Here is a 27,322-nt window from a genome sequence, read left to right as displayed (position 1 = left end):
TCTAGGATGATCAGGGTCTGAGCGAGAACACAGTGGGGAGTGCTTTTGTCTTTCACACTTTGGACCCAGATTCAATGTCGCCATCCCGTGGGGTCCCACAGAGCACTGCCAGGATTGATGTCTGGCACAGAGCCAGAAATAACCTCAGAGCTCTGCTGGGTGTAACCCCAAAACAAAGGAAAACAAACAAAAAGTTTTAAGACCTGTTTGCTCACTGGTCTCCGGGAGGGCGAAGGCTGCAGCTCAGTTGCTACTGGGGCTGTGGGGTTGTGGGGTTGGTGGTGGTGGTAGCAGGTCCTACTGCCATGCTCCCCAGGTTTCCCTATGGTCACATACCCAGAAAACCTTTGAAATGCATCCTTTTGAGGGTGTTAATGAAGACCTCGATATCAAGGCATGATTTGTTAAGACGCTGGAAAAGTTTAGCCATAGAAAATTAACTTAGGGGCCAGATGATATTACTGTGGAGGGGCCGGAGAGAGAGCATGGAGGTAGGGCATCTGCCTTGCATGCTGAAGGACAGTGGTGTGAACCCCAGCATCCCATATGGTCCCCGAGCCTACCAGGAGTGATTTCTGAGCATAGAGCCAGGAGTAACCCCTGAGAGCTGCCAGGTGTGACCCAAGAACAAAAAAACTGTGGGGGAGAGCATTTGCCTTGCACGCTTTAGACCAGGGGTCTCAAACTCTTGGCCCGCAGGCCGTTTGCGGCCCTCTGTACAACATTTTGTGCTCCTGCCCTGGAGGAATCTTTTTTTTGTTTTGTTTTATTTATTTTTTTTTTTTTTGGTTTTTGGGCCACACCCGTTTGACGCTCAGGGGTTACTCCTGGCTATGTGCTCAGAAATCGCCCCTGGCTTGGGGGGACCATATGGGACGCCGGGGGATCGAACCTCGGTCCGTTCCTTGGTAGCGCTTACAAGGCAGACACCTTATCTCCAGCGCCACCTTCCCGGCCCCTTTTTTGTTTTATTTTGTCTTAGTTGTTTGTGTCACACCCCCCAATGTTCAAGGCTTACTACTGACTTTGCACTTAAGGATCACCCCGACTTTGCCTCCTGCGGCCCCCAGGTAAATTGAGTTTGAGACCCCTGCTTTAGACCCAGGCTCCATCCCCAACACTTATATGGTCCCCTGATGCCCAATTCAGGAGTGATCCCTGAGTGTAGAGTTAGAAAGTAAGCCCTCAGCACTGCTGGATAGACACCCAAATAAAACGATGATTGGGGCTAGACAGATAGTAAAGAGGGTAAAACACTTACCTTGCCTGTAGCCAACCTGGGTTCATCCCTGCTGCAAATATTGTTAGGAGTTATACCTAAGCAGAGTTAGAAATAAGCTTTTTTTTTTTTTTTTTTTTTTTTTTGGTTTTTGGTTTTTGGGCCACACCCGGCCTTGCTCAGGGGTTACTCCTGGCTGTCTGCTCAGAAATAGCTCCTGGCAGGCTAGGGGACCATATGGGACACTAGGATTCGAACCAACCACCTTTGGTCCTGGATCGGCTGCTCGCAAGGCAAACATCACTGTGCTATCTCTCTGGGCCCGAATGACATAATCTTAATGCTTTTTCAATTTGATTTATTTGGGGGTCTGTAGGGGAGTGCCATGAATTGAATCAAAGGCTTCCTGCATGCAAAGCTACACTCTGCCACAGATTCCTGCTCATATTCTTTAATTTACATGTGTGTGTATGTGTGTATGCATTTATATATGTATATACACATTCTAAGTAAAAATAATAGAGCTTATATACATATGTTTATTTTATTTTATTTTACTTTTTTGGTTTCTGGGCCATACCTGGTGACGCTCAGGGGTTACTCCTGGCTATGTGCTCAGAAATTGCTCCTTGCTTGGGGGACCATATAGGACACTGGGGATTAAACTCTGAGGTCCGTCCTGGATCAACCTCGTGCAAGCAAACACCCTACCACAGCACTATAATTTTGACCCTTATTTTGTTATAGTTGTTGGTTTTTGAGCCACATCCTGGGCTGCTCAGGGGTTATTCCTGGCTCTGCACTGAAGCATCACTCCTGGCAGGCTCAGGGGACCAGATGGGATATAGGGGATTGAACCCAGTTGGCTACCTGCAAATTGAGCGCTCTTGCTTGCCTGTTGCTCCTTCCCCATATATATGTCTTTAAATAGTAAAAGTAGAGCATAAAATGATGACCTCACACGTAATGAAGTAGAACTGCAACAAAACCAAACCAGACCGTATTTGTTGATGGATGAGATTCCCACCGTGTTCAGTAGGTCATTCATAGCCTCCCTGATGGTCCATTCAGCCTTCCTTGAGTTCCACTAATAGTTTGTTGCTTTACAAAGCAGTACATTTCATTTTTGAAATTTGCCCCACTTGTTCTCCTGTTGCGCCGAAATAACTTTTTTTTTTTTTTTTTTTTTTTTTTGGTTTTTGGGCCACACCCGGCGGTGCTCAGGGGTTACTCCTGGCTGTCTGCTCAGAAATAGCTCCTGGCAGGCACGGGGGACCATATGGGACACTGGGATTCGAACCAACCACCTTTGGTCCTGGATCGGCTGCTTGCAAGGCAAACACCGCTGTGCTGTCTCTCCGGGCCCCGAAATAACTTTCTTATATCTTATATCTAATTACTGACTTTTGTGTTTTGTTTTGTTTTGTTTTGTTTTTTTGTTTTTTATTTTTCTGGTTTTTGGGTCACACCTGACAGCGCTCAGGGGATACTCCTGGCTCTACACACAGAAATCGCTCCTGGCAGGCTCAGGGACCATATAGGATGCTGGGATTTGAACCATCCCTCTACATGCAAGGCAAATACCTCATGCTATCTCTCCAGCCCTATGTGTTTGTTTTGTTTTTGGGCCATACTTGGCAGTGCTCAGAAATCCTGCAGTCTCAAGGGACCATATGGGATGCTGGGGATTGAACCTGGATTGGTACATGCAAGGAAAATACCTGTCCACTGTACTATTGCTCTGGCCCCTAACTACTGTCTTTGAAGCAAATCATGAGCCATATTTTCTTTAGTTCACTTGAATTTACTAAGTGAGTGTGTTATTTTATTGTAGTTGAAAGTAACAAAGTGGGCCAGAGTGATAGCACAGGTGTTGGGCGTTTACTTTGTTTGCAACGCATGACCCAGGACCAACAGTGGTTAGAATCTAGATCCCATAGGGTTCCCTATGCCTGCCAGGAGCAATTTCTGAGCAGAGAGCAAGGAGTAACCCCTGAGAGCCACCTGGTGTGGCCCCAAAAACCAAAAAAAAAGAGAAAGTAACAAAGTGAATAAACATATTTCCATGTGTTTACTACTGTGATTGTCTGGGACTGTAGGAGATTTTGAAGGCTATCCAGGATGTAACAATAAAGCGGGAAGAAACAAAGAAGAAGATAGAGAAAGAAAAGAAGGAGTTTTTACAGAAGGAGCAAGATCTGAAAGCTGAAATTGAGAAACTTTGCGAGAAAGGCAGAAGGTAACTGATTCTGTGAAAAAAAATTTCATGAATCTGTGTGTTTGTGTGTGTGTGTGTGTGTATGCTTGTACATAAGAGAATGATCCTGTTTATATTACTGCATTCTTTTATTTAGACTTGAGTTTTACATATTTATTTATTTATTTATTTTGGTGTTTTGGTCCACGCCTGGCAATACTCAGGGGTTACTCCTGGCTCTGCGCTCAGAAATCGCTCCTGGCAGGCTCAGGGGACCATATGGGATGCCGGGGATCAAATCTGGGTTCATCCTGGGTTGACCACATACAAGGCAAATGCCCAACTGCCGTGTTATCACTTGGGCCCCTAGACTGAGTTTTATTTTATTATTTTTTCAGGGGTCATATTTATGGTGCTTAAGGCTTAGTTCTACAGTAGTGGTCCTCAAACTTTTTAAACGGGCCCATTTCATTGTATCTCAGACTGTTGGAGAGTTGGACTTTAAAAAGAAACTATGAACAATAGTGGCCCATTAGTGGTTCACAATAGTTTGAGGATCCCTGCCTGAGACTGAGAGCAGGAGTTGAGAGACAGAGAAGGTGGGGAGTCAGAGAGTGCGGCACACATCCGCACATGTACACTGTAGGACTCCTCAGCTGCTGCTCAGGACAGGTAACAGGACAAAAACACCTGGCAGGCCAGATAAATGTTCTCGGTGGGCCACATGTGGCCTGCGGACTGTAGTTTGGGGACCCCTGAACTGCTGTGCTAAGATTGAATCCCAAGTCATCTGCATGCAAAACAGGTATCCTACCTGCTGAATTACCAGCCTGGCCCCTCTAGATCTAGTTCCAGTGTAAAAAATAAGTGGTCGGGCCCGGAGAGATAGCACAGCGGCGTTTGCCTTGCAAGCAGCCGATCCAGGACCAAAGGTGGTTGGTACGAATCCCGGTGTCCCATATGGTCCCCCGTGCCTGCCAGGAGCTATTTCTGAGCAGACAGCCAGGAGTAACCCCTGAGCACCGCCGGGTGTGACCCAAAAACAAAAACAAAAACAAAAAAAATAAGTCGTCTTGGACAGAAGAGATGAAAGGTCTTTATGGCTTGCATGCAGAAGGCTTATGCTTGAGGTTTTATCTCAAACTCCAAATAGTTGTCTCCCAGCACTTTAGGAGTGGCCCTTGAGCACCATCTGGTAAGGCCTCAAATAGATCAATCAACCAACCAAGAAAATATAAGTATTCAGGACCAGAGAGAAATGCAGTATATATTTTTAAAAATTCCTTTAAAACATCAAGTCTTCTATTTCTTTCTTTTTCTTTTTCTTTTTTTTTGGGCCACACCTGGTGGTGCTCAGGGGTTATTCCTTGCTCTGCATTCAGAAATCACTCTGGGGGGGCTGAAAGATAGCACAGCGGTAGGGTGCTTGCCTTGCATGTGGCTGACCTGGGAGGAGCTCTCTTTGATTCCTGGCATCCCATGTGGTTCTCCAGCCTGCCAGGGCTGATTTCTGGGTGCAATGCCAGAAGTGACCCCTAAGCGCCACCTAGTCTGGCCCAGAAGCCAATCAAATAATCAATCATATAAAGTTTAAAAAAATAGAGATCACTCTCTCAGCAGGCTCAGGGATTCTGGGGATCAAATCTGGGTCTGCCGTGTTCTAGACAAACACCTTACCCGCTGTGCTATCACTCTATCTGGGCTGGTTGAGTCTTGAGTTATTTCTTTTTTTCTTTCTTTTTTTTTTTTTTTTTTTGGTTTTTGGGTCATACCTGGCAGCGCTCAGGGGTTACTCCTGGTTCCATGCTCAGAAATTGCTCCTGGCAGGCTCGGGGGAACATATGGGATGCCAGGATTCGAATCAATGACCTTTTGCATGAAAGGCAAATGCCTTACCTCCATGCTATCTCTCCGGCCCCTTGAGTTATTTCTTTTTTTTTTTTTTTTTTCGGTTTTTGGGTCACACCCGGCAGTGCTCAGGGGTTATTCCTGGCTCCAGGCTCAGAAATTGCTCCTGGCAAGGCACAGGGGACCATATGGGGCGCCGGGATTCAAACCGATGACCTCCTGCATGAAAGGCAAACGCCTTACCTCCATGCTATCTCTCCGGCCCCTTGAGTTATTTCTATAGGTGTAGATGAGCACAGCCAGGGGGGTTGTTCTAAGTTGGGGTACTTGGCAGGATATTGTATAGTAAGACCTGTAGGGCCTTTCTCATATTTAGGGTGGGCCACAACAGATAGTGCTCAGGCGTTCTTTCTTTCTTTCTTTTTGGCCACACTCAGTGATGTTCAGGTTAGGAGTGATATTGTAGTAACTGGTTTTCACTCTGTTCAGGGTAATTTTTTTGCTTGTGCTTATCGCTCATGGATTGGAAGTACCACTGTGGTACCCCACTCCATGGGGATGATCTTTCTCTTCCCAATAAAGACCTTGGGTCTCATGGAGAAGCTGCTTGCAGTTTTGTTTTCCACAACTAGTCTATCTGCCTGCTGGCATCTTTTGCTAGTAAGCAGAAAGCTTGTTCAAGTTTTCTGAACCTATTATATTCTCTTCAACCTTGTGTGGATTATTTTCCATGTCGCCATTTGCTACCAGACCTGCGCTCCCCAACCCCTCTGGATTGGGGCATAAAGCTTCTACTTCAATATGGGATGCTGGTGATTAAACCCAGGTTGGCCATGTGCAAGCCAAATACCCTACTCGCTATGCTATTGCTCAGGACTCACAGGTGTTACTTCTGGCTCTGCTCTCAAGAATCATTCCTGGTGGGCTACAGGGGCCATTTGTGTTGCCGGGGATTGATACTGGGCCAGCCATATGCGAGGTAAAAACCCTACCCCACTGTGCTATCAATCCGGCCCTTACCCAGGCCTTTCTTGCTCTAACTTTAGGCCATCTCTGTACTTTTTGCTCCATCAGGGATGGGCTTTAGAAGTAGACCTGGCCTAGGTACTGGGTTTATTGTGTTGTCTCTCAGAGCTTCCAAGAGGGCTGGAAAGGGAGTTGCCAGGCTTGCTCTGGGCGTGCGCCTAGAATTGGCACCCCGCAACTTTTTGGGCCATTGGATAACATGAGTCATGGGGCCAGGGCAGAGTTGGAGAAGACCACTACCGCAAGTACCTCATCTTGTTTGGCTTTCCCTGCTCAGCACATATTATCTTTTAGAAAAGGAAACTCCCAAAAGTCCGAGACACAGGAGACACGTAATTAGAGATCTTTTGAAAATATGCAAGATGAATTATGGGGACAGGCTGGGGTGTTAGCCGCCAAGTTCTCTCAGAGTGGGTTGCTTTATAAGGCAGAAATGGCAGAAATGAATTCCAGAACTGGTGTCTGGTTATTTTAAAGATTAGGACATAGGGAAAAGCAAAGAAAGATCTTTCTCCTTTTGTTGGGGGAGGGTGTTACACCCGGCAGTATTCACAGACCATTCAGTTCCAGAGATTGGACACACGTTTCCTGAGTCTGCAAAGAATACCCGCCAGCCTGGGGAGCTGCCTCCTTGGTCCACTTCCACTGTTTTGGTTTGGGGCCTCATTCATCAGTGCTGTGGGATTCCACATGCAAAGCTGGTGTACCAGCCTTTCCACCTTGGCCCACTTGGAAAAGGAATTGTAGTTAAGTTTTAGTGTAACAAACTTGCTTCACACAAAAAACGGTGGCGGGGCAAGTGAGCTTCAGAACCTTGAGATTCCTTTGGATTATGTGAGCATCTCTTGTGTTTGCTGCAAGAATTCACACTCGGTGTCATCTCCAGTGACTTGTTGGTGCCAGCACTAAATGACTGTGATCAAAATAGCAAGTCTACCGCATCTATAGAGTCATCTCTTTGTTGAGTGACAGTTCCAGGGATGAGACCTTCCAAGTTTCAGCCACCTGTTTAACTTTGCTGACTGACTCTTACAAATCTGCGTTGCCATTTAAAGGGTCTGGTTGCAGGAGTAGTGTTGAATAAATCCCTCGAGTTTCAACCCTGGAATACTGGAACACACACAATATGAGAAAAGGTTTTGGAAAAGTTCCCCATGTTACACACACACACACACACCATGTTACACACACACACACACACACACACACACACATATTTTGGAAGAGTTCCCCACATTACCCTTTACTCCTTTAGCTGCCTGACAATCCAAGTTGCTTCCTGGAGCTCCGGAAAATGAAAGGGAAAGATTTATTTCTTTCTAATCTGAGGCAAAAAGTCACACCTAGAAGGTGTGACCATCCGGTTTCCCCTCTAATCCAAGGTGTTACATTCAAAGATAATTCCATCCAATGAGTAACAGGGCGTAACTTGATTAGGTAGGTAGAAACAGACAAATCCTGTAATCCCGCAGGGTGAGAGCAAGAGTACCCTGGGAAGGGCACTTGCCTTGCATATGGCTGACCCATTTGGTCCTCGGTATCCCATGGTCCCTTGAGCACCACCAAGAGTAATTCCTGAGTGTAGAGCTGGAGTAACCTCTGGGTATTGCTGTGGCCCATAAATGAACAAAAGAAAGGTCCTGGTGCTCGCCCCTAGGAGTGAGCAGGATGGTCTGAGTACATGCTTTATGTTCCAGAATCCTGGGCTCCAGCCCTGGGACTGTCCCTTCAGCGCTGCTGGAATTAACCTCTGAGCACCACCTCCTGCTGCCGAAATATAAAAGGCATCATTGCAAAGGACTGAAACGTATTTGTCTTTGCCTAGGTGTCTAAAGAATTTTAAAATGTAGCAGCATTGATTCCCTATACAATAATGTACTCAAAGAGAATGCAGCTCATGTGAATAAAGCTGGTTGTACAAATAGAAGTGCTGAAAAGGGGGCGGGGGCTGGAGGGTAGGGCTTTTTGCTTTGCATGAGACCCATCTGGGTTTGATTCTCAGCATCCCATGGGGTCCCCTGAGCATTGCTAGGTGTGGCCCAAAACCAAAAAAAAAGTAAGTGCTGAAAAGGAAAGCAAAGTGCTTCAACTTCAGAAAAAGCTAGAGAAATGTGAGCATGCCTGGCAGGTTCCCCAAGAATACTGTTTTGTTATAACACTGGGGAGTGGAATGCAGTATTATTCAAGGACCTGGTTGGATTGCACATAGCTTTGAGGCCTCTGTGGATGTCATAACATAGACACTCTAGCTGCCAGACTGATGCTAGCTATAAGTCTCTTGTGGTCCAATGGCCTTAGGAGCAACTCTGTAGACTTCTGAAAGAAAGAGCTTGGGGGGGGGACAGAGTGATAGCATAGCAGTAGGGCACTTTCCTTGCATGCTGACGACTAGGGACAAACTCGGGTTCAATCCCCAGCTTCCCACATGGCCCCTGAGCCTACCAGGAGTGATTTCTGAGCTCAGAGTCATGAGTAACCCCTGAGCACTGCCAGGTGTGACCCAATACAAACAAACAAAAAAGATCTTGGGGAATGCATTGAATTCTAGTGGTGCTATGAGCTGAGTTTTGTAGACCTGGCCCTCCAAGGAGTCTGGGGGCTGTTAGCTGGACTCTTCCAGCAGCTCTTCTAGGTGGTTCCTCTCACCAGGTGCTCTCCCCTCTCTCTGCTCGACCTACTGAACTATGTTCACCAGTGGTACTAGGGTCAGGAATGTTTGGTGTGAGGGATTAAATGTAGGACTTTGAATATTTCTTGGCTCTACATAAGCCACATTCCCAGACCCTGCACATTCTCTTATCTGCCTGGAATTTCCTCATTTCTTTTGTTCACTCAACAGAATGCTGAGTTGTGGGCCTCTTGGGGTTGGGAACCTTGGATTCTAGTTTTCAGTAGTATGGCTGTTTCTTTTTTCTTTTTTTTTTTTGGTTTTTGGGCCACACCCGGCGGTGCTCAGGGGTTACTCCTGGCTGTCTGCTCAGAAATAGCTCCTGGCAGGCACGGGGGACCATATGGGACACCGGGATTCGAACCAACCACCTTTGGTCCTGGATCGGCTGCTTGCAAGGCAAACGCCACTGTGCTATCTCTCCGGGCCCAGTATGGCTGTTTCTTAACTGATCAGTGAAGGTGCTTGAATTAGAGTGAATCTAGGATGAATTCTTGCTCCAGTAACAATACGTCTGTAGTTCTTCTGTAATCTCTTTCTGTCTATGGCTGATCTTACTCATTCTGCGTTTGTTTGTTTGTTTTTATTATCCCTGTTCGGAGAAAAGGACTTTATAGCCATCCCAAATTCAGGAAAGCCAGCTTCTATATATTATTAACTCAGCCAGCAGTTTTGTTTCGTTAATTTTTATTCTGAAAGGAAGGCATTTGGGGATCACTCTTCAATCTTTAGTTCTGTTTCTGACTCTTAAGCATCTGCTTTTCTCTATTTAAAACCCCCTGATTTTCACCATCCCTTTGTAGGACAATGTGTTCATAAATTTTAGCTTTTGTGAAGGGAGGTGTTGTGACATATAAGTGATAACTAATGTTTACTGAGATGTTACATATATATTACCATCGGCTGTTCTTGGTGTTACACATAATGACTCATAATGGCTCTGAGAGGCAGATTTTCTGGTCTGTATTTTACTTCAGGAAAATGTTGCACAGGAAGATGCATTTGTTATAGGTTGCAGAGAGAAAGACGGTCTGGATTTAAAGTCAGAGATGGTTTAGCTCTAGAGGTTTTGCTCTTTACTGCTGTCAGTAGCTTTCTTTTCAAATTAATGATAAATACATTATTCTTTTTTTTTTTGGTTTTTCAGACCACACCCATTTGATGCTCAGGGGTTACTCCTGGCTCTATGCTCAGAAATAACTCCTGGCAGGCTCAGGGGACCATATGAGGTGCCGGGATTTGAACCACTGTCTTTTTGCATGCAAGGCAAATGCCTTACCTCCATGTTATCTCTCCAACCCCACAATGGATAATTCTTTTTATTTATTTTTTGTTTTGGGGCCACACTCGGCAGTGCTGGGGTCACTTCTGGCTCTGCACTCAGAAATCGTTCCTGGCAGGTCCAGGAAACTATATGGGATGCCTGGGATTGAACACAGGTCCATCCTGGTTTGGCCCTGTGCCCTACATCTACCACTGTATTGTTGCTCCAGCTCTGGATAGTTTTGTTTTTTTTTTTTTTTTTTTGTTTTTTCGAGCCACACACATTTGATGCTCAGGGGTTACTCCTGGCTAAGGTTCAGAAATAGCCCCTGGCTTGGGGGGACCATATGGGACGCCAGGGGATCGAACCGCGGTCCTGATCCTTGGCCAGTGCTTGCGAGGCAGACACCTTACCTCTAGTGCCACCTCGCCTGCCCCTCTGGATAGTTCTTTTTTTTTCTTTTTCTTTTTTTTTTTTGGTTTTTGGGCCACACCCTGTGACGCTCAGGGGTTGCTCCTGGCTTCTTGGGGGACCATATGGGACGTCGGGGGATCGAACCGAGGTCCGTCCTAGGCTAGCGCAGGCAAGGCAGGCACCTTACCTCCAGCGCCACCGCCCGGCCCCTGGATAGTTCTTTTTTAAAACCACATTTTTTTTTTTTTTGGCCACACCCAGTGACACTCAAGGGTTACTCCTGGCTATGCACTCAGAAATTACTACAGGCTTGGGGGACCATATGGGACGCCAGGGGATTATACCATGGTCCATCCTAAGTCAGCACATGCAAGACAAATGCCCTATTGCTTTAGGGGCTCTGGCCCCTAAAACCACGTTTTTTTGAAGAAAATGGACAAATACATTATAGGTTGTAATAGTAAAATGGAAAAGGTATATACTGAATTTGCATGTTACTTTTACATAAAATAAAAATAAACTTTTTAAAAGCTATAAAAGCATTTTATTGTTTGGTTGGGGACCCATACCCAGCAGTGCTCAAGCTTAAGGATCACTCTTGAGGTGCTTAAAGAATCAGGAACCATATGGGGTGTCAGGATTTGAATCCTGGTCAGTTGCATGCAGAGCAAGTGCCTTGCCTTCTTTCTTACTATTCTTCCAGGCCCCATAACAATTGTTTTTTTTTGGGGGGGGGGTACACCTGGTAGCACTTGGGTTTTTTGTTTGTTTTTTGTTTCCTGGCTCTGCACCCAGAAATCATTCCTGGCAAGCTTGGGGGACCATATGGGATGCCAGGAATCAAACGCAGGACAGCCTTAGTCAAGACAAATGCTTTACCTACTGTTCTTTTGCTCTGACTCCATAACAATATTTTATGAATAGTTTAATTGAAGGAAATTAGATTTCCAATTTTGGGGGGGGGGAGGCTCACATTCAGCAGCACTTAGGGATTACTCCTGACTCTTCAGTAAGAAATAAGTCCTGTCAAATCTAGGGACCATATGGGATGTCGGGACTCAAACTTGGGTTGGCCGTGTGCAGGGCAGTTCAGTCCCAGATTTTCAATTTTTGTTTTTGCCTTTGTGTGTGTGTGTGTGTGTGTGTGTGTGTGTGTGTGTGTGTGTGTCTGTGTGTGTGTGTGTGTGTGTGTGTGTGTGTGTGTGGTTTTTGGGCCACACCCGGCAGTGCTCAGGGGAAACTCCTGGCTCCATGCTCAGAAATTGCTCCTGGCAGGCACGGGGACCATATGGGAAGCCGGATTCGAACTGATGACCTCTGCATGAAAGGCAAACGCCTTACCTCCATGCTATCTCTCCGGCCCCCAGATTTCCAATTTTTAAAAAGTACTTTGATTTTAAAAAAATAAGTACTTTAAATTTTGTTGTATTCTTTTAATGTGCCTGACACGGTATTGTATCATTTGTACTTTTTTTAGTGAATGCTCAAAATTCAAGGACAATTGTTTATTTTTCAGATAAGTGATGATTCGAACAGATGGTGGTTCAAATCCCTGCATCCCATGTAGTCCCCCCATGCCTGCCAGGAGCGACTTCTGAGCATAGAGCCAGGAGTAACCCCTGAGCCCTGCTGGGTGTGATCCAAAACAAACAAACAAACAAAAAAAATCAGATAAAGATAGAACCAGCGGGGCTAGGGAGATAGTACTGTATGTAAGGCCTTTGCCTTGCTTACAGCTGACCAGGGTTTAATGCAGCATCTCATTTGTATCCTCAGGCACTGCCCAGAGTAGTTCCTGAGTGCTGAGTTAGAAAGCATAGAGCAGGAGTCAGCAATAGGGTGTTTGTTTTACTTTGTACACTGCCAACAGGGATGGACCTAGGTTCCATCCCCAGCATCCCATATGTTCCCCCAAACCTACCAGGAGTGATTTCTGAGCACAGAGCCAGGAATAACCCCTGAGCACCACCGGATGTGACCCAAAACCAAACCAAACCAGACAAAAAGAAAACCCAGAATGTCACCAGGTTTGCACCCCTGAAAAAAATGTGACTGGAAAGATTGTTTAGTGGGTAGTGTACCTGCCTTGCATGCAGTTGACCCAGGTTAGGTCCCCTCTAATACATATGGTTCTCAAGAACAGCCAGGAATGATCCCTGAGCACTGCCAGATATGGCCCTAAAATGACATACAAACACCACCAAACTTTCTCAGATAAAGAAATAAAGAGGGGCTGGTGAGGTGGCGCTAGAGGTAAGGTGTCTGCTTTGCAAGTGCTAACCAAGGAAGCACCGCGGTTCGATCCCCCGGCGTCCCATATTGTTCCCCAAGCCAGGGGCAATTTCTGAGCGCTTAGCCAGGAGTAACCCCTGAGCATCAAATGGGTGTGGCCCCCCCCAAAAAAAAAGAAATAAAGAAATTAAGCAGTGACACGTGTAGGGAGTTTGCCTTGCACACGGTCTATCTGGGTTTGATCCCTGGCATCCCATATGGTCCCCCAGGTCTGCCTGGAGTAACCCCTGAGTGCCAAAGGCATTGAGGGCAGTGCTCAGGACCTGCTCCTAGTTTATGTGTCAGGGCTGATCCCCATGATGCTAATGGGACCATGTGGTCCTGGGGAACAAACCCAGGTTCCCTGCATGCAAAATATGAGCTCTAGGCCAGTGGTCGGCAACCTTTCTTTTTTCAGCTGAGCCAAATCTCGCCAAAACCACGATTGAAATTTATTTTGAGAGCCACACAGGGTGTGCTCTGACAGAGGCTAGGAACAAAGTCCCGACTCCTGGAGTGGCCGCCCGGCACACAGAAGAGCCAAATTAAAAGTGTAAAGAGCCACATGTGGCTCTTGAGCTGCAGGCTGCTGACCACTGCTCTAGGCCATTGACTATCTTTCTGCTACTAATTTTTTTTTTTTTTTGGTTTTTGGTTTTTGGGTCACACCCGGCGGTGCTCAGGGGTTCCTCCTGGCTGTCTGCTCAGAAATAGCTCCTGGCAGGCACGGGGGACCATATGGGACACCGGGATTCGAACCAACCACCTTTGGTCCTGGATTGGCTGCTTGCAAGGCAAACGCCGCTGTGCTATCTCTTCGGGCCCTCTGCTACTAATTTTTAAGAACTGTAAACATGGGGCCAGAGAGATAGTATGGAGGAAGGGTGTTTGCCTTGCATGCAGAAGGATGGTGGTTTGAGTCCTGCCATCCCATATGGTCCCCAAGCCTACCAGGAACAATTTCTGAGTGTAAAGCCAGGATTACACCTGAGCGCCACTGGGTGTGACCCAAAAACCAAAAAAAAAAAAAAAAAAAAAAACCAACCTGAAAACATTTTGAAACCTAAAGCAAGTAAGACCTGTACATTTTGATGGGTTTATTCTCTCAGAGTCTTACTTGATCTTTTTTGGCACTGGAGTAGAGGGGGTCCAACCCCCAGCAGTAACTCCAGCAGTTCTCAGGGGTTACTCTTGGTAGGCTCAGGGGCCCATATGAGGTTCCAAGAATCAAACCTGTGTCGGTTGCATGCAAGGCAAGAACCCTCCCTACTGTGCTATCACTCTGGCTCTCTGATCTCTTTTTTGTTGTTGTTGTTTTTGTTTTTGGGCCACACCTGGTAACGCTCAGGGGTTACTCCTAGCTATGCGCTCAGAAGTTGCTCCTGGCTTGGGGGACCATATGGGACGCCAGGGGATCGAACTGCGGTCCGTCCAAGGCTAGCGCAGGCAAGGCAGACACCTTACCTCTAGCGCCACCGCCCAGCCCCTCTCTGATCTCTTTGCACATTGATGCCAGTGTGTACTACCAGTGACTCACACTTGGCTTGAATCAACACAACTCACAGTGCCAGTGTCATTTTGTTAAACTGTGTGTAATTGCAAAAGCTCAGGACTTGAAAATAGTAGAATTGGGGCCGGGAAGGTGGCGCTGGAGATAAGGTGTCTGCCTTGTAAGCGCTACCAAGGAACGGACCGCGGTTCGATCCCCCGGCGTCCCATATGGTCCCCCCAAGCCAGGGGCGATTTCTGAGCACATAGCCAGGAGTAACCCCTGAGCGTCAAACGGGTGTGGCCCAAAAAAAACCAAAAAAAAAAAAAAAAAAGAAAATAGTAGAATAAGCATTAAAAAGTTTTCAAAGGGCAGTTCTGGAGATGCCCGAAAGCACTGAAACACATGCTTTGCGTGCAGAAAGCTCAGGTTGGTCCCCAGTGCTAAATGGGCCACTGAGCCTTGCACTGGGAGTGTGGTCCCCGAGAGCTGACAGGTTAAAGTGGGGCTGAAGAGATGACTCAAAGGAATGAAGCTCAGACTTTGCATGCTGAACCTCAATTCTTGGCCCCACGCAGACCCCTGAGCACCTCTGGGTATGACCTCCAGAAGGAAAAGACAAAGCAGAATATTCTTTTTTTTTTTTTTTTTTTGGTTTTTGGGCCACACCCGGCAGTGCTCAGGGGTGACTCCTGGCTGTCTGCTCAGAAATAGCTCCTGGCAGGCATGGGGGACCATATGGGACACCGGGATTCGAACCAACCACCTTTGGTCCTGGATCGGCTGCTTGCAAGGCAAACGCCGCTGTGCTGTCTCTCCGGGCCCATATTCTCAATAGTTCCTAAACTACCAAGGATTTTTTGGGTCTCCTCTCCAGGAGAGAGTTTTCTGCTTTGGGCTTCCTTGCTGCTGCTCTTGCAGGAAGCCAGAGAAAAGAATCAAAGAGTCAGGTCTGCTGGGGACTAAAAACTCAGGTGGACTCTGGTGGTCTTCCAGTTCTGGCAGACCTCACCTTCCTTGTCTATGTCCTCTGGTGTCTGAGATGAACCTGATAAAGAGCTTGGGCTCTTCTTTGCCTGTGATGTCCCCTGGCACATTTGCTGTTCCTCCTTCAGTTTTTTGGGGTTCTTGTCTTTTACTTTTTAAACTATTGTGATTTACAAAGTTGTTATAGTTGAGTTTCATACATAATGTTTGAGGACCAATCCCACCACCAGTGTCTCCCTCAACCAATGTTCCCAGAATGCATCGAAGGCTACCATCTTCTCATCTTCTGCCCCCCCAGCCTGCCAGCTGAATAGGCCCATTTTAAATTTTGATTGTTAAAGTGTGGGTTTCATGAGTTCATTGTTGTTAACTCTGGCCTGGATATTTAATTCAGTCTTTTCTTTTTTCCTTGTGTGTGTGTGTGTGTGTGTGTTTTGGGGGTGTGTGTTTTGGGGTGTGTGTGTGTGTGTGTGTTGGGGGGGGTGTTAGTCCTGGCTCTATGCTCAGAAATCACTCCTGGCAGTCTCGGGGGGACCATATGGGATGCCGGGATTTGAACCAATGACCTTGTGCATGAAAGGCAAACGCCTTACCTCCATGCTATCTCTCCGGCCCCCAATTCTGTCATTTCTTAATAGTGCCAGTGTACACGAGACCTCTTGGTCCCTGTTTCCCATTCTTTCATATTTATGTTTCTCCTTCTCCACTCAATTTCTTCCCTTCTCCTTGCTATACTCTGGGCCCTGAAGTATTGTTGACAACTTAAACCACTGCATTTCTTCATGAAGTTATTCCAAATCCCACATATAATTGATATTCTGTATTTATTCTTCTTCTGGCTTACTTCATTTAACATAATATTTTCCAGTTTTATTCATGTTGCAGCAAATTGCATGTTTGCCCTATTCCTTACAGCTGTGTAGTGTTCTATTGTATATATGTACCAGATCTTTTCATGATCCACTCATCTGTTGTGGGACATCTAGGTTGATTCCAAGTCTTAGCTATTGTAGTGAGGGCTACTATAAATAGTGGTGTGCATTGGGGTTCTGGTCTTGCAGAGAGGTGTGGGAAATGGAGCTGGATCGACTCAAGAATCAGGATGGCGAGATAAATCGGAACATTCTGGAAGAGACGGAACGGGCATGGAAAGCAGAGGTGAGAACTGCATGCCAAAAACCTTGCTCTCCGTCCTCTGACCTCCTGACGGCATGGTCTTATGCTGTATTGTAATGCTAACCATAGGCGTATTTTACCATGCAGACACTTTAGTCCTGTAGCCAGGGCTTCATGAATGTGGAATTAATAAAGATTGTGTGTGTGTGTGTGTGTGTGTGTGTGTATATTTCTGTAGATCTTATCATTGGAGAGTCGGAAAGAATTGCTGGTATTGAAATTGGAAGAAGCTGAAAAAGAGGCAGAACTGCATCTTACTTATCTCAAGTAAGTAACTTCCTGACTGGTCAGCTGTGTGAAAAGTAAACGTTCTACCTTCATCATTGCTCTGGCCCCAAGAGTTTTTATGTTTTATCCAAGAGCCATTTCCTCTGGCATTTCGGCAAGGCCGGCAAAGCCAACAAGGCCATCTGTAATTGTGTTAGTAATTGGTTTGTTTGTTTTTGGGCCACACCTGGCGGCACTCAGGAGTTACTCCTGACCCCGTGCTCAGAAACTGCTCCTGGCAGGCTGGGGGACCATATGGGATGCTGGGAATAGAAGCCAGGTCCATCCTGGGTTAGCCTGGTGCAAGGCAAAAATGCCCTACCACTGTGCTCTCTCTCCAGCCCATGTTTTGAGGGCAGTACTATGTTTTAGTAATTGTTTTGTTAACAAACGTTTCTTCTTTTTTTTTTGGTTTTGGCCACACCCGGTGACGCTCAGGGGTTACTCCTGGCTATGTGCTCAGAAGTCACTCCTGGCTTGGGGGACCATATGGGACGCCGGGGGATCGAACCGCGGTCCGTCCTAGGCTAGCGCAGGCAAGGCAGGCACCTTACCTCTAGCGCCACCGCCCGGCCCCTTTTTTTTGGTTTTTGGGCCACACCCGTTTGACGCTCAGGGGTTACTCCTGGCTATGCGCTCAGAAATCGCCCCTGGCTTGGGGGGACCATATGGGACGCCAGGGGATAAGACCGCTGTCCGTCCTATGGTAGCGCTTGCAAGGCAGACACCTTACCTCTAGCGCCACCTTCCTGGCCCCTAATTGCAATTAGAATTATAGTAATTGTCTCTTCTCCTCATCTAAACTAGGGCTTTTTTGTTGTTGTTGTTTGTTTTTGTTTTGGGGTCACACCTGGTGGCGATCAGGGGTTTCCTGGCTCTGCGCTTAGAAATCACCCCTGGCAGGCTCGGGGTATCATATAGGATGCTGGGAATTGAACTGGGCTCCGTCCTGGGTGACCACGTGCATTTTGGGGGGGTGTCACACACGTTGGTGCTCAGGGGTTACTCATGGCTCTGTGCTCACAGAAATCACACCTGGTAGGCTGGGGGGAACATATGGGATGCCAGGATTCGAACCACTATTTGTCCTGGATTGGCTGCATGCAAGGCAAACACCCTACTGCTTTGCTATCTCTTCGTCCCTTCTTTTTTGTTTGTTTTGGGCCACACCAGCGACGCTCAGGGATTACTCCTGGCTATGTGCTCAGAAATCACCCCTGGCTTGGGGGACCATATGGGACGCTCGGGGGATCGAACCGCACTCATCCTAGGTTTGCACGTTTAAGGCAAACGCCCTATCGCCTGCGCTACTGCTCAGGCTCCTCTTCATCCCGTTCTTCAGAAAAAAATGTTTCTCTTTGATAGATACAATACAACCAGGAAACATAGTAGCTGATTTGGAATCAATGGTTTGCAATGGTTCACCATTGCATGCCCCAAATATTTTTTGTTTTTTGGGCCACACTCGGCGGTGCTCAGGGGTCACTCCTGGCTGTCTGCTCAGAAATAGCTCCTGGCAGGCACAGGGGACCATATGGGACACCAGGATTCAAACCAACCACCTTTGGTCCTGGATCGGCTGCTTGCAAGGCAAACGCCGCTGTGCTATCTCTCCGGGCCCCATGCCCCAAATATTTTAACTGTTGCCATTTTTTGGCACCTTCTACAGTCACTTAGGGGACCCAAAGTCTAAGGAGTAGGATCTAGAAAAAGGGCTGACACACTGTTCTCCAGCCCTTTCTTCCCATGGCTGGGCCCAGCCCACAGATTAGCAGCTGATAGCCACAGCCACTGTTCTATAGTCACTTAGCTCTGTCTGAGCCACTCCCTCAGCCTCTTGGCTGACAGGGCTCTCATTGCAGAGCCCTATCTTGGCATCATCTCTGTTGGGCTCCATAACATTTTCTTTTCTTTTCTTTTCTTTTCTCTTCTCTTCTCTTCTCTTCTCTTCTCTTCTCTTCTCTTCTCTTCTCTTCTCTTCTCTTCTCTTCTCTTCTCTTCTCTTCTCTTCTCTTCTCTTCTCTTCTCTTCTCTTCTCTTCTCTTCTCTTCTCTTCTCTTCTCTTCCTTCCTTCCTTCCTTCCTTCCTTCCTTCCTTCCTTCCTTCTTACTTTTTTTTTTTTTTTGGTTTTTGGGCCACACCCGGCAGTGCTCAGGGGTTACTCCTGGCTATCTGCTCAGAAATAGCTCCTGGCAGGCACGGGGGACCATATGGGACACCGGGATTCGGGATTCGAACCAACCACCTTTGGTCCTGGATCGGCTGCTTGCAAGGCAAATACCGCTGTGCTATCTCTCCGGGCCCTCTTCCTTCCTTCCTTCCTTCCTTCCTTCCTTCCTTCCTTCCTTCCTTCCTTCCTTCCTTCCTTCCTTCCTTCTCTCTCTTTCTTTCTCTCTTTCTCTCTTTCTCTCTCTCTCTCTCTCTTTCTTTCTTTCTTTCTTTCTTTCTTTCTTTCTTTCTTTCTTTCTTTCTTTCTTTCTTTCTTTCTTTCTTTCTTTCTTTCTTTCTTTCTTTCTTTCTTTCTTTCTTTCTTTCTGGTTTTTTGGGCCACACCCATTTGATGCTCCTGGCTAAGCGCTCAGAAATCGCCCCTGGCTTGGGGGGACCATATGGGATGCAGGGGGATCGAACTGCGGTCCTTCCTTGGTCCTTCCTGTCTTGCAAGGCAGACACCTTACTTTTAGCGCCACCTCTCCAGCCCCTCCATATCATTTTCTGTGCTAGGAAAAGCCAAGCAGATGCCCAATTGGCTGTCCAGGCCATCTCTGTGTTTTTGCTCTGGAGTCAGGAGGCCCCAGGTGCACGTCCAGGAGGCGGGAACCTGCTCCTTCACTGTCCTTTACCTCCCTTCCCACGTTATCAGAGAAGGTGCTGTCGTGGAAGCGAGACCGGCCACTGAGAGCCATGACCTCCCTGCCTCCTTCCGCCCCTGTCCCAGCCATTTACCCCTCTGGAAGACCCCAGGTCTATCTCCACTTTTCTTCTGGAAATGACTCTTAGTTTTGGGCCAGAGCTATAGCACAGTGGGTAGAGTTTTTGTCTTGCACACAGCCCACCTTGGTTTGGTCCCCAGCATCCCATCTGGCTCCCCAAGACTGCCAGGAGTGATTTCTGAGCGCAGAACCAGAAGTAGTAACTCTTGAGTGCTTCCAGCTATGGCCCCAAAACAAAAAACAACAACAACAACAAAAAACAACTTTTGGTTACTTGCAAGGTCAACTCCCCCGACGCTGGACACCGTCAGATCCAAGCAGGAATGGGAGACCAGACTGAATGGGGTTCGGATCATGAAAAAGAATGTCCGGGTAAGCCAAGTGGCCTGTGCTCTTGGGTCCCCCGCTGCTCTGCACTGAGACCCTTTTGGCAGCCCATAGTTACCTTTGGCATTGTCGCCTGGGGCCTCTCCTCTTCCTCCTCCTCCTCTTCTTCCTCCTCTTCCTTCTCCTCCTCCTCTTCCTTCTTCTCCTCCTCTTCTTCCTCCTCTTCCTCCCCCTCTCTCTCCCTGATTTTCTAACGTCCCAGATGCTGCTCTCCTCATCTGGCTCCATGCAAAGGGCTCCTTGCTCTTTTTCTAGGACCAGTTCAATAGCCATATCCAGCTGGTGAGGAACGGAGCCAAACTCAGTAGCCTTCCTCAGATCCCCACACCCACTCTGCCTCCACCCCCCTCAGAGGTAAGTCCTGAGTCCTTCTTGGGCTACTGCAGGGACCTGTTGGGGAAGATTTCGGGTCTGTGGAGTTTGTGGAGTGAGAGTTGCTTCTGGATTTCTGCCTCAGTTTGCTAAACTTCTCTTTTCTTCTTTTTCCTTTTTGCCCCCCCCCTACCCCCACGCCTGCCCTCTGCAGACAGACTTTCTGCTTAAAGTGTTTCAGCCCAGCCCCTCTCTGGCTCCTCGGATGCCCTTCTCTATTGGGCAGGTCACAATGCCCATGGTTATGCCCAGTGCCGACCCCCGTTCCTTGTCTTTCCCCATCCTGAATCCTGCCCTGTCCCAGTCCAGCCAGCCTTCCCCACCACTCCCTGGATCCCATGGGAGAACCAGCCCTGGCTTGGGTTCCCTTGTCGGCTCCCATGGTCCACACATGCCCCCCGCCGCCTCCATCCCGCCTCCCCCAGGCCTGGGCGGTGTTAAGGCTTCTGTTGAAACTCCCCGGCCCCAGCCAGTAGACAAACTAGAGAAGATTCTGGAGAAGCTGCTGACACGGTTCCCGCAATGCAATAAGTACGTATGTTTAAGAGACTTCGGGGTCAGTTGATGTGAGCCACTGGGCTCCGAAAGGACCCTTTCCTGGAGCATGGTGTCTGATCTTCCTTCCCTACCATTCTTCCTGCGCAGGGCCCAGATGACGAACATTCTCCAGCAGATTAAGACTGCCCGGACCACCATGGCTGGCCTGACCATGGAGGAGCTGATTCAGCTGGTGGCTGCGCGCCTGGCCGAGCACGAGCGTATCGCAGCCAGCACACAGGTGAGACAGCCTGCCCCGGGCAGAGCTCAGGCCTGCCAAGACTGCAGGAAAGAGCAGACTTTTGTAGAAGACTGAGGGTGGGAAGCAGGAGACGGCTTCTGCTTCCTCCCTGTGGGAGAAGTGACTCATGGGATGTGCCCTGTTCCCTCCGGCTCTCTTCCCTTACTCTCCTCATCTTTCTGCCCACAGCCACTTGGTCGCATCCGGGCTTTGTTCCCTGCTCCATTGGCCCAAATCAATACTCCAGTGTTCTTGCCTTCTGCCCAAGTTTCATACCCGGGAAGGTCTTCACATGTAAGACTTTCTTGAACTCAGGGACCTGGAGAAGCTGGAGGGTGAGGAGGGCGTAGGGGTGCAGGTGGAGAGCAGGGCGGAGTCTTCTCATCAGCCGGGGTGTTGGCAGCCCCCAGGTGGGAAAACACAAGGGGTTTTTCAGCTAGACTCAAATGAACTTCTCTTTCGGTGCCCAAAGCTCCTGACTTGGTAGAACGTGTACATGAACTCATGGGCATGGAAGGCAAGGAGACACGGAGGGGCCTTCCTCTGCCCACTGTCTTCCTTTTGTTCCGCAGGCTCCGGCCACTTGTAAGCTGTGTCTGATGTGCCAGAAGCTGGTCCAGCCCAGTGAGCTGCACCCCATGGCCTGTACCCATGTGCTGCACAAAGAGGTGGGTGCTATTTCTTATCCTCGCTTCCCACTTTCCACGAGCTGAGATGGTTGACCTTGGCTCCAACATTTCCTCTTTTTTTTGGTTTTTGGGCCACACCCGGCGGTGCTCAGGGGTTACTCCTGGCTGTCTGCTCAGAAATAGCTCCTGGCAGGCACGGGGGACCCTATGGGACATTGGGATTCGAACCAACCACCTTTGGTCCTGGATTGGCTGCTTGCAAGGCAAATGCCGCTGCGCTATCTCTCTGGGCCCTCAACATTTCCTTTTGCTGATCCTCGTCATTAATGTCTAAGCATGAAGGTCACTGTTGTTGCACCCAAGCCTTTTACCCTTTCCTGTCAGGTTTAGTTACGCAAATCCTACTAGAGCAGCAATAGGCCTCTTTTTCTTTGCTTTACTTAATTTTTCTGAACAAACCTAGGTCTTCATACATGTAAAACTAGTGTTCTCTACTACTTCCCAACACCAGATCACAGTCCTTAGAAACTGACAGTAAGACGGATACATGTGTCTAAATCTTTTCTTTTTAAAAATTTTTAAAATTGGGGGCCAGAGAGATAGCATGGAGGTAGGGCATTTGCCTTGCATGCAGAAGGACAGTGGTTCGAATCCCGGCATCCCATATGGTCCCCCGACCCTGCCGGGAGCTATTTCTGAGCATAGAGCCAGGAGTAACCCCTGAGCACTGCCGGGTGTGACCCAAAAACTGAAAACAAAAACAAAAAAAAATTTTTTTTAATTGGTCTACAGTGATAGCACAGTGGTATGACGTTTGCCTTGCAAGCAGCTACCCAGAATGGACCTGGGTTCAATCCCCAGCATTCCATATGGCCCCCAAGCCTGCCAGGAGTGATTTCTTTTTATTTCATTTTATTTTATTGAAACAATTGTGATCAACAGAATTCTTCATAGTTGAATTTGAGTTATAAGGAATGATTTCTGAGCAGAGAGCCAGGAGTAACCCCTGAGCACCTGCTGCTGGGTGTGGCTCAAAGTGCCCCCTACCCATTTTGTAAAAGTTTATTTTGATTTTTGGTTCACACCCAACTGCTCAGAGCTTACTCCTGGCTCTGCACTCAGGAATCACTCCTGGTGGATTTGGAGGACTATATGGGATGCCGGGGTTTGAACCCGAGTTGGCTGTGTGCAAGGCAAGCTGTATACTGTTTCTCCAGTCTGTCTTTTTTTTTTTTTTTTTTTGGTTTTTGGTTTTTGGGTCACACCCAGCAGCGCTCAGGGGTAACTCCTGGCTCTGTGCTCAGAAACCGCCCCTGGCAGGCACAGGGGACCATATGGGGTGCCGGGATTCGAACCGATGACCTTCTGCATGAAAGGTAAACGCCTTACCTCCATGCTATCTCTCCAGCCCCCTTTTTTTTGGTTTTTGGGTCACACCCGGTGGCTCTCAGTGCTTACTCCTGGCTCTATGCTCAGAAATTGCTCCTGGCAGGCCCAGGGGACCATATGGGATGCCATATGGGATTCGAGCCACTGTCCTTCTGCATGCAAGGCAAATGCCCTACCTCCGTGCTATCTCTTTGGCCCCTGTGTCTTTTTTTTGGGGGGGGGGGCCACACCCAGCGGTGCTCAGGGGTTACTCCTGGCTGTCTGCTCAGAAATAGCTCCTGGCAGGCACGGGGGACCATATGGGACACCGGGATTTGAACCAACCACCTTTGGTCCTGGATCAGCTGCTTGCAAGGCAAACGCGGCTGTGCTATCTCTCCAGCCCGTGTCTTAACTTTTTTTTTTTTTTTTGTGGTTTTTGGGTCACACCCGGCAGTGCTCAGGGGTTATTCCTGGCTCCAGGCTCAGAAATTGCTCCTGGCAGGCACGGGGGACAATATGGGGCACCGGGATTTGAACCAATGACCTCCTGCATGAAAGGCAAATGCCCTACTTCCATGCTATCTCTCCGGCCCCCTTAACTTTTTTAATTAACAACAATTTGGTTTTGTTTGCTTGGATAAGAATGGAATAGGGATTCCAATGTAGGTCAGGAACCCCACTGACAGACAAGCTTGAAGAGATTGCCCGGTTTTCACCAGCCGGCATGTTATTCCTGTCTGTTCTGTGACCATGCAGAGTTAGTAAGTCTCTTAGCAGCAGGGATGAAGCATTCTTTACTATGTTGGTTTGTTTATTGTATTGTGTTTTTTTTTCTCCTCAAAGAGTTAGAAACTGAATTTACATATGAATTTTGGTAAATTCGTAAAGTCCTGTGTAAGGTTGGCTAGTTCAGGGTATTGGGAATTGTGGGTATCCTATCCGTGTATCATGAAGCACAGATTCAAGAAAGTCACCCATCTTGCTCATAGTGACTAAAAAGAAGTGGTCCAGGTACTCTGAAGTTTCCTCTGGGAATAAGAGTCAAACCCTGGAATACTGGCTTGACTCAATAGACATCCACAGGCTCTTGGGACTTTGTGCTACTCGTTCTCCTTCCCACTCATGAACCTGAGCTGTGTCTTTTTTTTTCTCTCCTTCCAGTGTATCAAATTCTGGGCCCAGACCAACACAAATGACACTTGTCCTTTTTGCCCAACTCTTAAATGAGGGCCTGACTGACGACGGGGGAAGAAGCAGAGGAGGAACTGGTGTGAACAGGAAGCGCGGGTTCAAGATTTCTAAAACTCTATATTTATACGGTGACATATACTCATGCCATGTACATTTTTATTATATAGGTAATGTGTGTATAGAAAGTCTGTATTCAAATGTTCGTAAATGAAACTATGTATATGATGCAGCAGTGGTCTGTCCCCTCACCTTGCAGGGTCTAGATAAGGTGATGTTTTAGTGACTGTCCTCGATGCTACCATATTCTTGCCTAGGGCTGTCTTCAGACACAGTATAAAGACCCTCTAGGCCCCTGCTGCTGTTCCTAGGCCATCCCCGCTTCCATCTGTCTCTGCCTCCACTCTGTCCATGTTCCTAAGGCCCCCCATGTGCAGATCGAAATCTTGGTGCTTCTCTGCTGTCCCAGCAAATGCCTTGCTTCTGGAAACCTCCAGAAGCCTCAGTGTGGCTCTAGCCCCAACTGAGAAAACGAGACTGGTTGGGGCCAGAGCGATAGTACAGTGTGTAGGGTGCTTGTTTTGCACAAGGCTTACCTGGGTTGAATGTTCTCCAGCATCCCATCTGGTCCCCCAAGCACTGCCAGGAGTAGTTCCTGAGTGCAGAGCCAGGAGTAACTCCTGAGTATCTCCGGGTGTGACCCAACAAACAAACAAAAAATGAGACTAGTCGAGGGAAAACAGGTAGCCCTAATAGTTCAACTTTTTGACTATTTTACTGTGTTGACACTCATTCTTTGTACATAGACATCAGGTTTACAGAAAGTTCTACAGCAGCAAAATTCATAGTCCAATAACAACAGAACCAGGCCCTGTGTCCCCCAGCCTAGCCCACTCCTAGACTCTGTCCACTTTAGATCATCCGTCATCCTACCTTTTGTCTTTGGGAACTGGCATAGACTCGGACATTTTCAACCCATGACCCTGTGCTGGGGGAGCCACTGTAGCACCCTCGCCTCTCTCCTTGGCTTCTGGCCTCCTTTCAGGGAGTCCTTTCTCCCCTCTGAAAGTTAAGGCAGCCATTCATACCATCTTGTCGAGTGACCTTAGTTGAGCTTCCAGGCAGGCACTCAGGTGAGGAGGTCTGTACAAACTTCCTTTCAGAATGATCTTGGCATCGTGGCCTTTGAACTTCAGAGATAAGGAAGCTAAGGGGCATGCAGGCTATTTTGGGGAGATGGGGGCTGAAGGTGAGGGAAGCTGGCCTTGAGGCTTTGGGCCCTGCTCAGTGGTGGGAGCTGAAGCCTTTCCACCCACTTTGGCTTTACAGCTCCCAGTTGAAGCTCTGAACCTCACTCTATCCTATTGTCTCTATTCCTGTAGGAAATGGCTATAACTCCCCTTACTTTTGGAATTAAACAAATAAAAATTAAGTGTTTAATAGTGCGAACTTAGCTGTTGAGTGGAGGGCATCCTGATCCTATCATCTATGAGATTTCTCTCATCTGGGCCCTGCAGGTGCTTCCCGGCCCTCTGTTGCCATCAGGGTAACTTTCCCCTTCGGCCCTAGCTGCGTCTTTTCCACTAGTCCTTCCTTCTCAGACCCTGGTTCCTGGGCTATCCACGGACAGGCACAGCCTTTTCTTCTTGCCCTGGGGCCCAGTTCCCTGGTTGGCATGAGTTTAAGGAGCTAACCATGGGGGTTTCCTTGGTATCTTGTAGGTGACCTGAGCACTCCCTCTGGAGACTTAGGAGTATGCCTCTTCTTCTTCTCCCTGGGTCATAGGACAGCATGCTGCTAGCTGTCATAGCTGAGTGGATTCCTTTCTTTAGGATTAGCTGTGGGGTTTAAATTTGTAATTTTCAGCCTCCCCCTAATAGCCTTTGGGCTGCCTGTAGTGCAGCAGTTTCGTTGTACCGTACAAACCTAGAAATTAGAAAAGGGGGTACTCTAGACAACTTTGGTCTATTTTCCACAAATCGTTGGAACCAATGGAGAGAAGAGAGTATGGAGTGGGGGGCCCTGTCCCTGAAAGCCAAGAGGGTGGCAGGTGGTGTTGGGGCAGGGAACAGAGCCTCCTTCACTGCTCTTTTCTCTTCCTAATTTGGAATAAATCAAAAAGCAACATTTAGGGGCCAGAGAGCACAGTGGGTAGGGAATTTCCTTGCATGTGGATGGCCTGAGTTCAATCCCCGGCATACCATATGATCCCCTGAGCCTGCCAGGAGAAATTTCTGAGCTCAGGAGTAACCCCTGAGCACCGCCAGTTGTGGCACCAAAAAAAAAAAAAAAAGACATTTAAGTTTGGGCTCTAGCCCTGTCTCCTTGCCACCCCCTCCCTCCTACACATGGCAAAGCCCTACCCACCCCTGGGGAAGGTCGCAGAAGCAGTGAGAGGAAATTGGACAGTCGTCGTTCTGGAGTAGAATTTAAAAATAGAGATATATAATACATATTTTTACAAGCAGAAGCTGTTGTCAAGAATTTCTTTGTACACTGAAGAGTTCTGGGTGGCAAGGAAGTCACTTCCTGCAAGCATAAACCTACATCCGCGTTTTCTCTTAAAAACAATGGGACGGTGGGACCTGGTGGTGGTAGGGTCGGCTGTATGCCCTGGGAAGAGCAGGGAAGGAAAAGCCAATTTCCCTGCGCCAGTGGGTAGAGATCACAGAGCAGGCAGTGTTTTCATGTCACGTAGCCACTGCGGAGGTTTATTTTACACAGGAAGTTCTGGGCTGCAAGTGGACAGTCCCCTGGCCTTCCTGCCTGCTCGCCCGGCTCTGTGTTTCTGAGGGGGCTCCCAGGCAGCCAGGCAGCACCAAGTGCGGTGGCAATGAA

The 27,322-nt window shown here is 47.9% G+C and overlaps 1 protein-coding gene across 5 annotated transcripts in view; it reads left to right on the top strand.

Annotated features, from left to right (window-relative positions):
* Positions 1 to 25,937, top strand: part of RNF214 (ring finger protein 214) — a 42,884-nt gene extending 16,947 nt beyond the window's left edge. For 4 of the 5 annotated variants that reach the window (XM_049778162.1, XM_049778165.1, XM_049778161.1 and 1 more), the window contains exons 6-15: positions 3,319 to 3,458; positions 16,445 to 16,541; positions 16,738 to 16,826; positions 20,041 to 20,131; positions 20,402 to 20,500; positions 20,673 to 21,049; positions 21,164 to 21,296; positions 21,486 to 21,590; positions 21,869 to 21,964; positions 24,458 to 25,937. In XM_049778162.1, coding sequence (XP_049634119.1) covers positions 3,319 to 3,458; positions 16,445 to 16,541; positions 16,738 to 16,826; positions 20,041 to 20,131; positions 20,402 to 20,500; positions 20,673 to 21,049; positions 21,164 to 21,296; positions 21,486 to 21,590; positions 21,869 to 21,964; positions 24,458 to 24,523 — 1,293 coding nt within the window. In that variant the 3' untranslated portion in view covers positions 24,524 to 25,937. The remainder of the gene's footprint in view (positions 1 to 3,318; positions 3,459 to 16,444; positions 16,542 to 16,737; positions 16,827 to 20,040; positions 20,132 to 20,401; positions 20,501 to 20,672; positions 21,050 to 21,163; positions 21,297 to 21,485; positions 21,591 to 21,868; positions 21,965 to 24,457) is intronic. The other variant, XM_049778164.1, reaches the window with a different exon arrangement.
* The last annotated feature ends 1,385 nt before the right edge of the window (positions 25,938 to 27,322 follow it).

Source organism: Suncus etruscus, chromosome 8 (assembly GCF_024139225.1).
Source record: "Suncus etruscus isolate mSunEtr1 chromosome 8, mSunEtr1.pri.cur, whole genome shotgun sequence".
NCBI classification, from domain to species: Eukaryota; Metazoa; Chordata; class Mammalia; order Eulipotyphla; family Soricidae; genus Suncus; species Suncus etruscus.
This window is presented reverse-complemented; position numbering and strand designations above follow the sequence as displayed.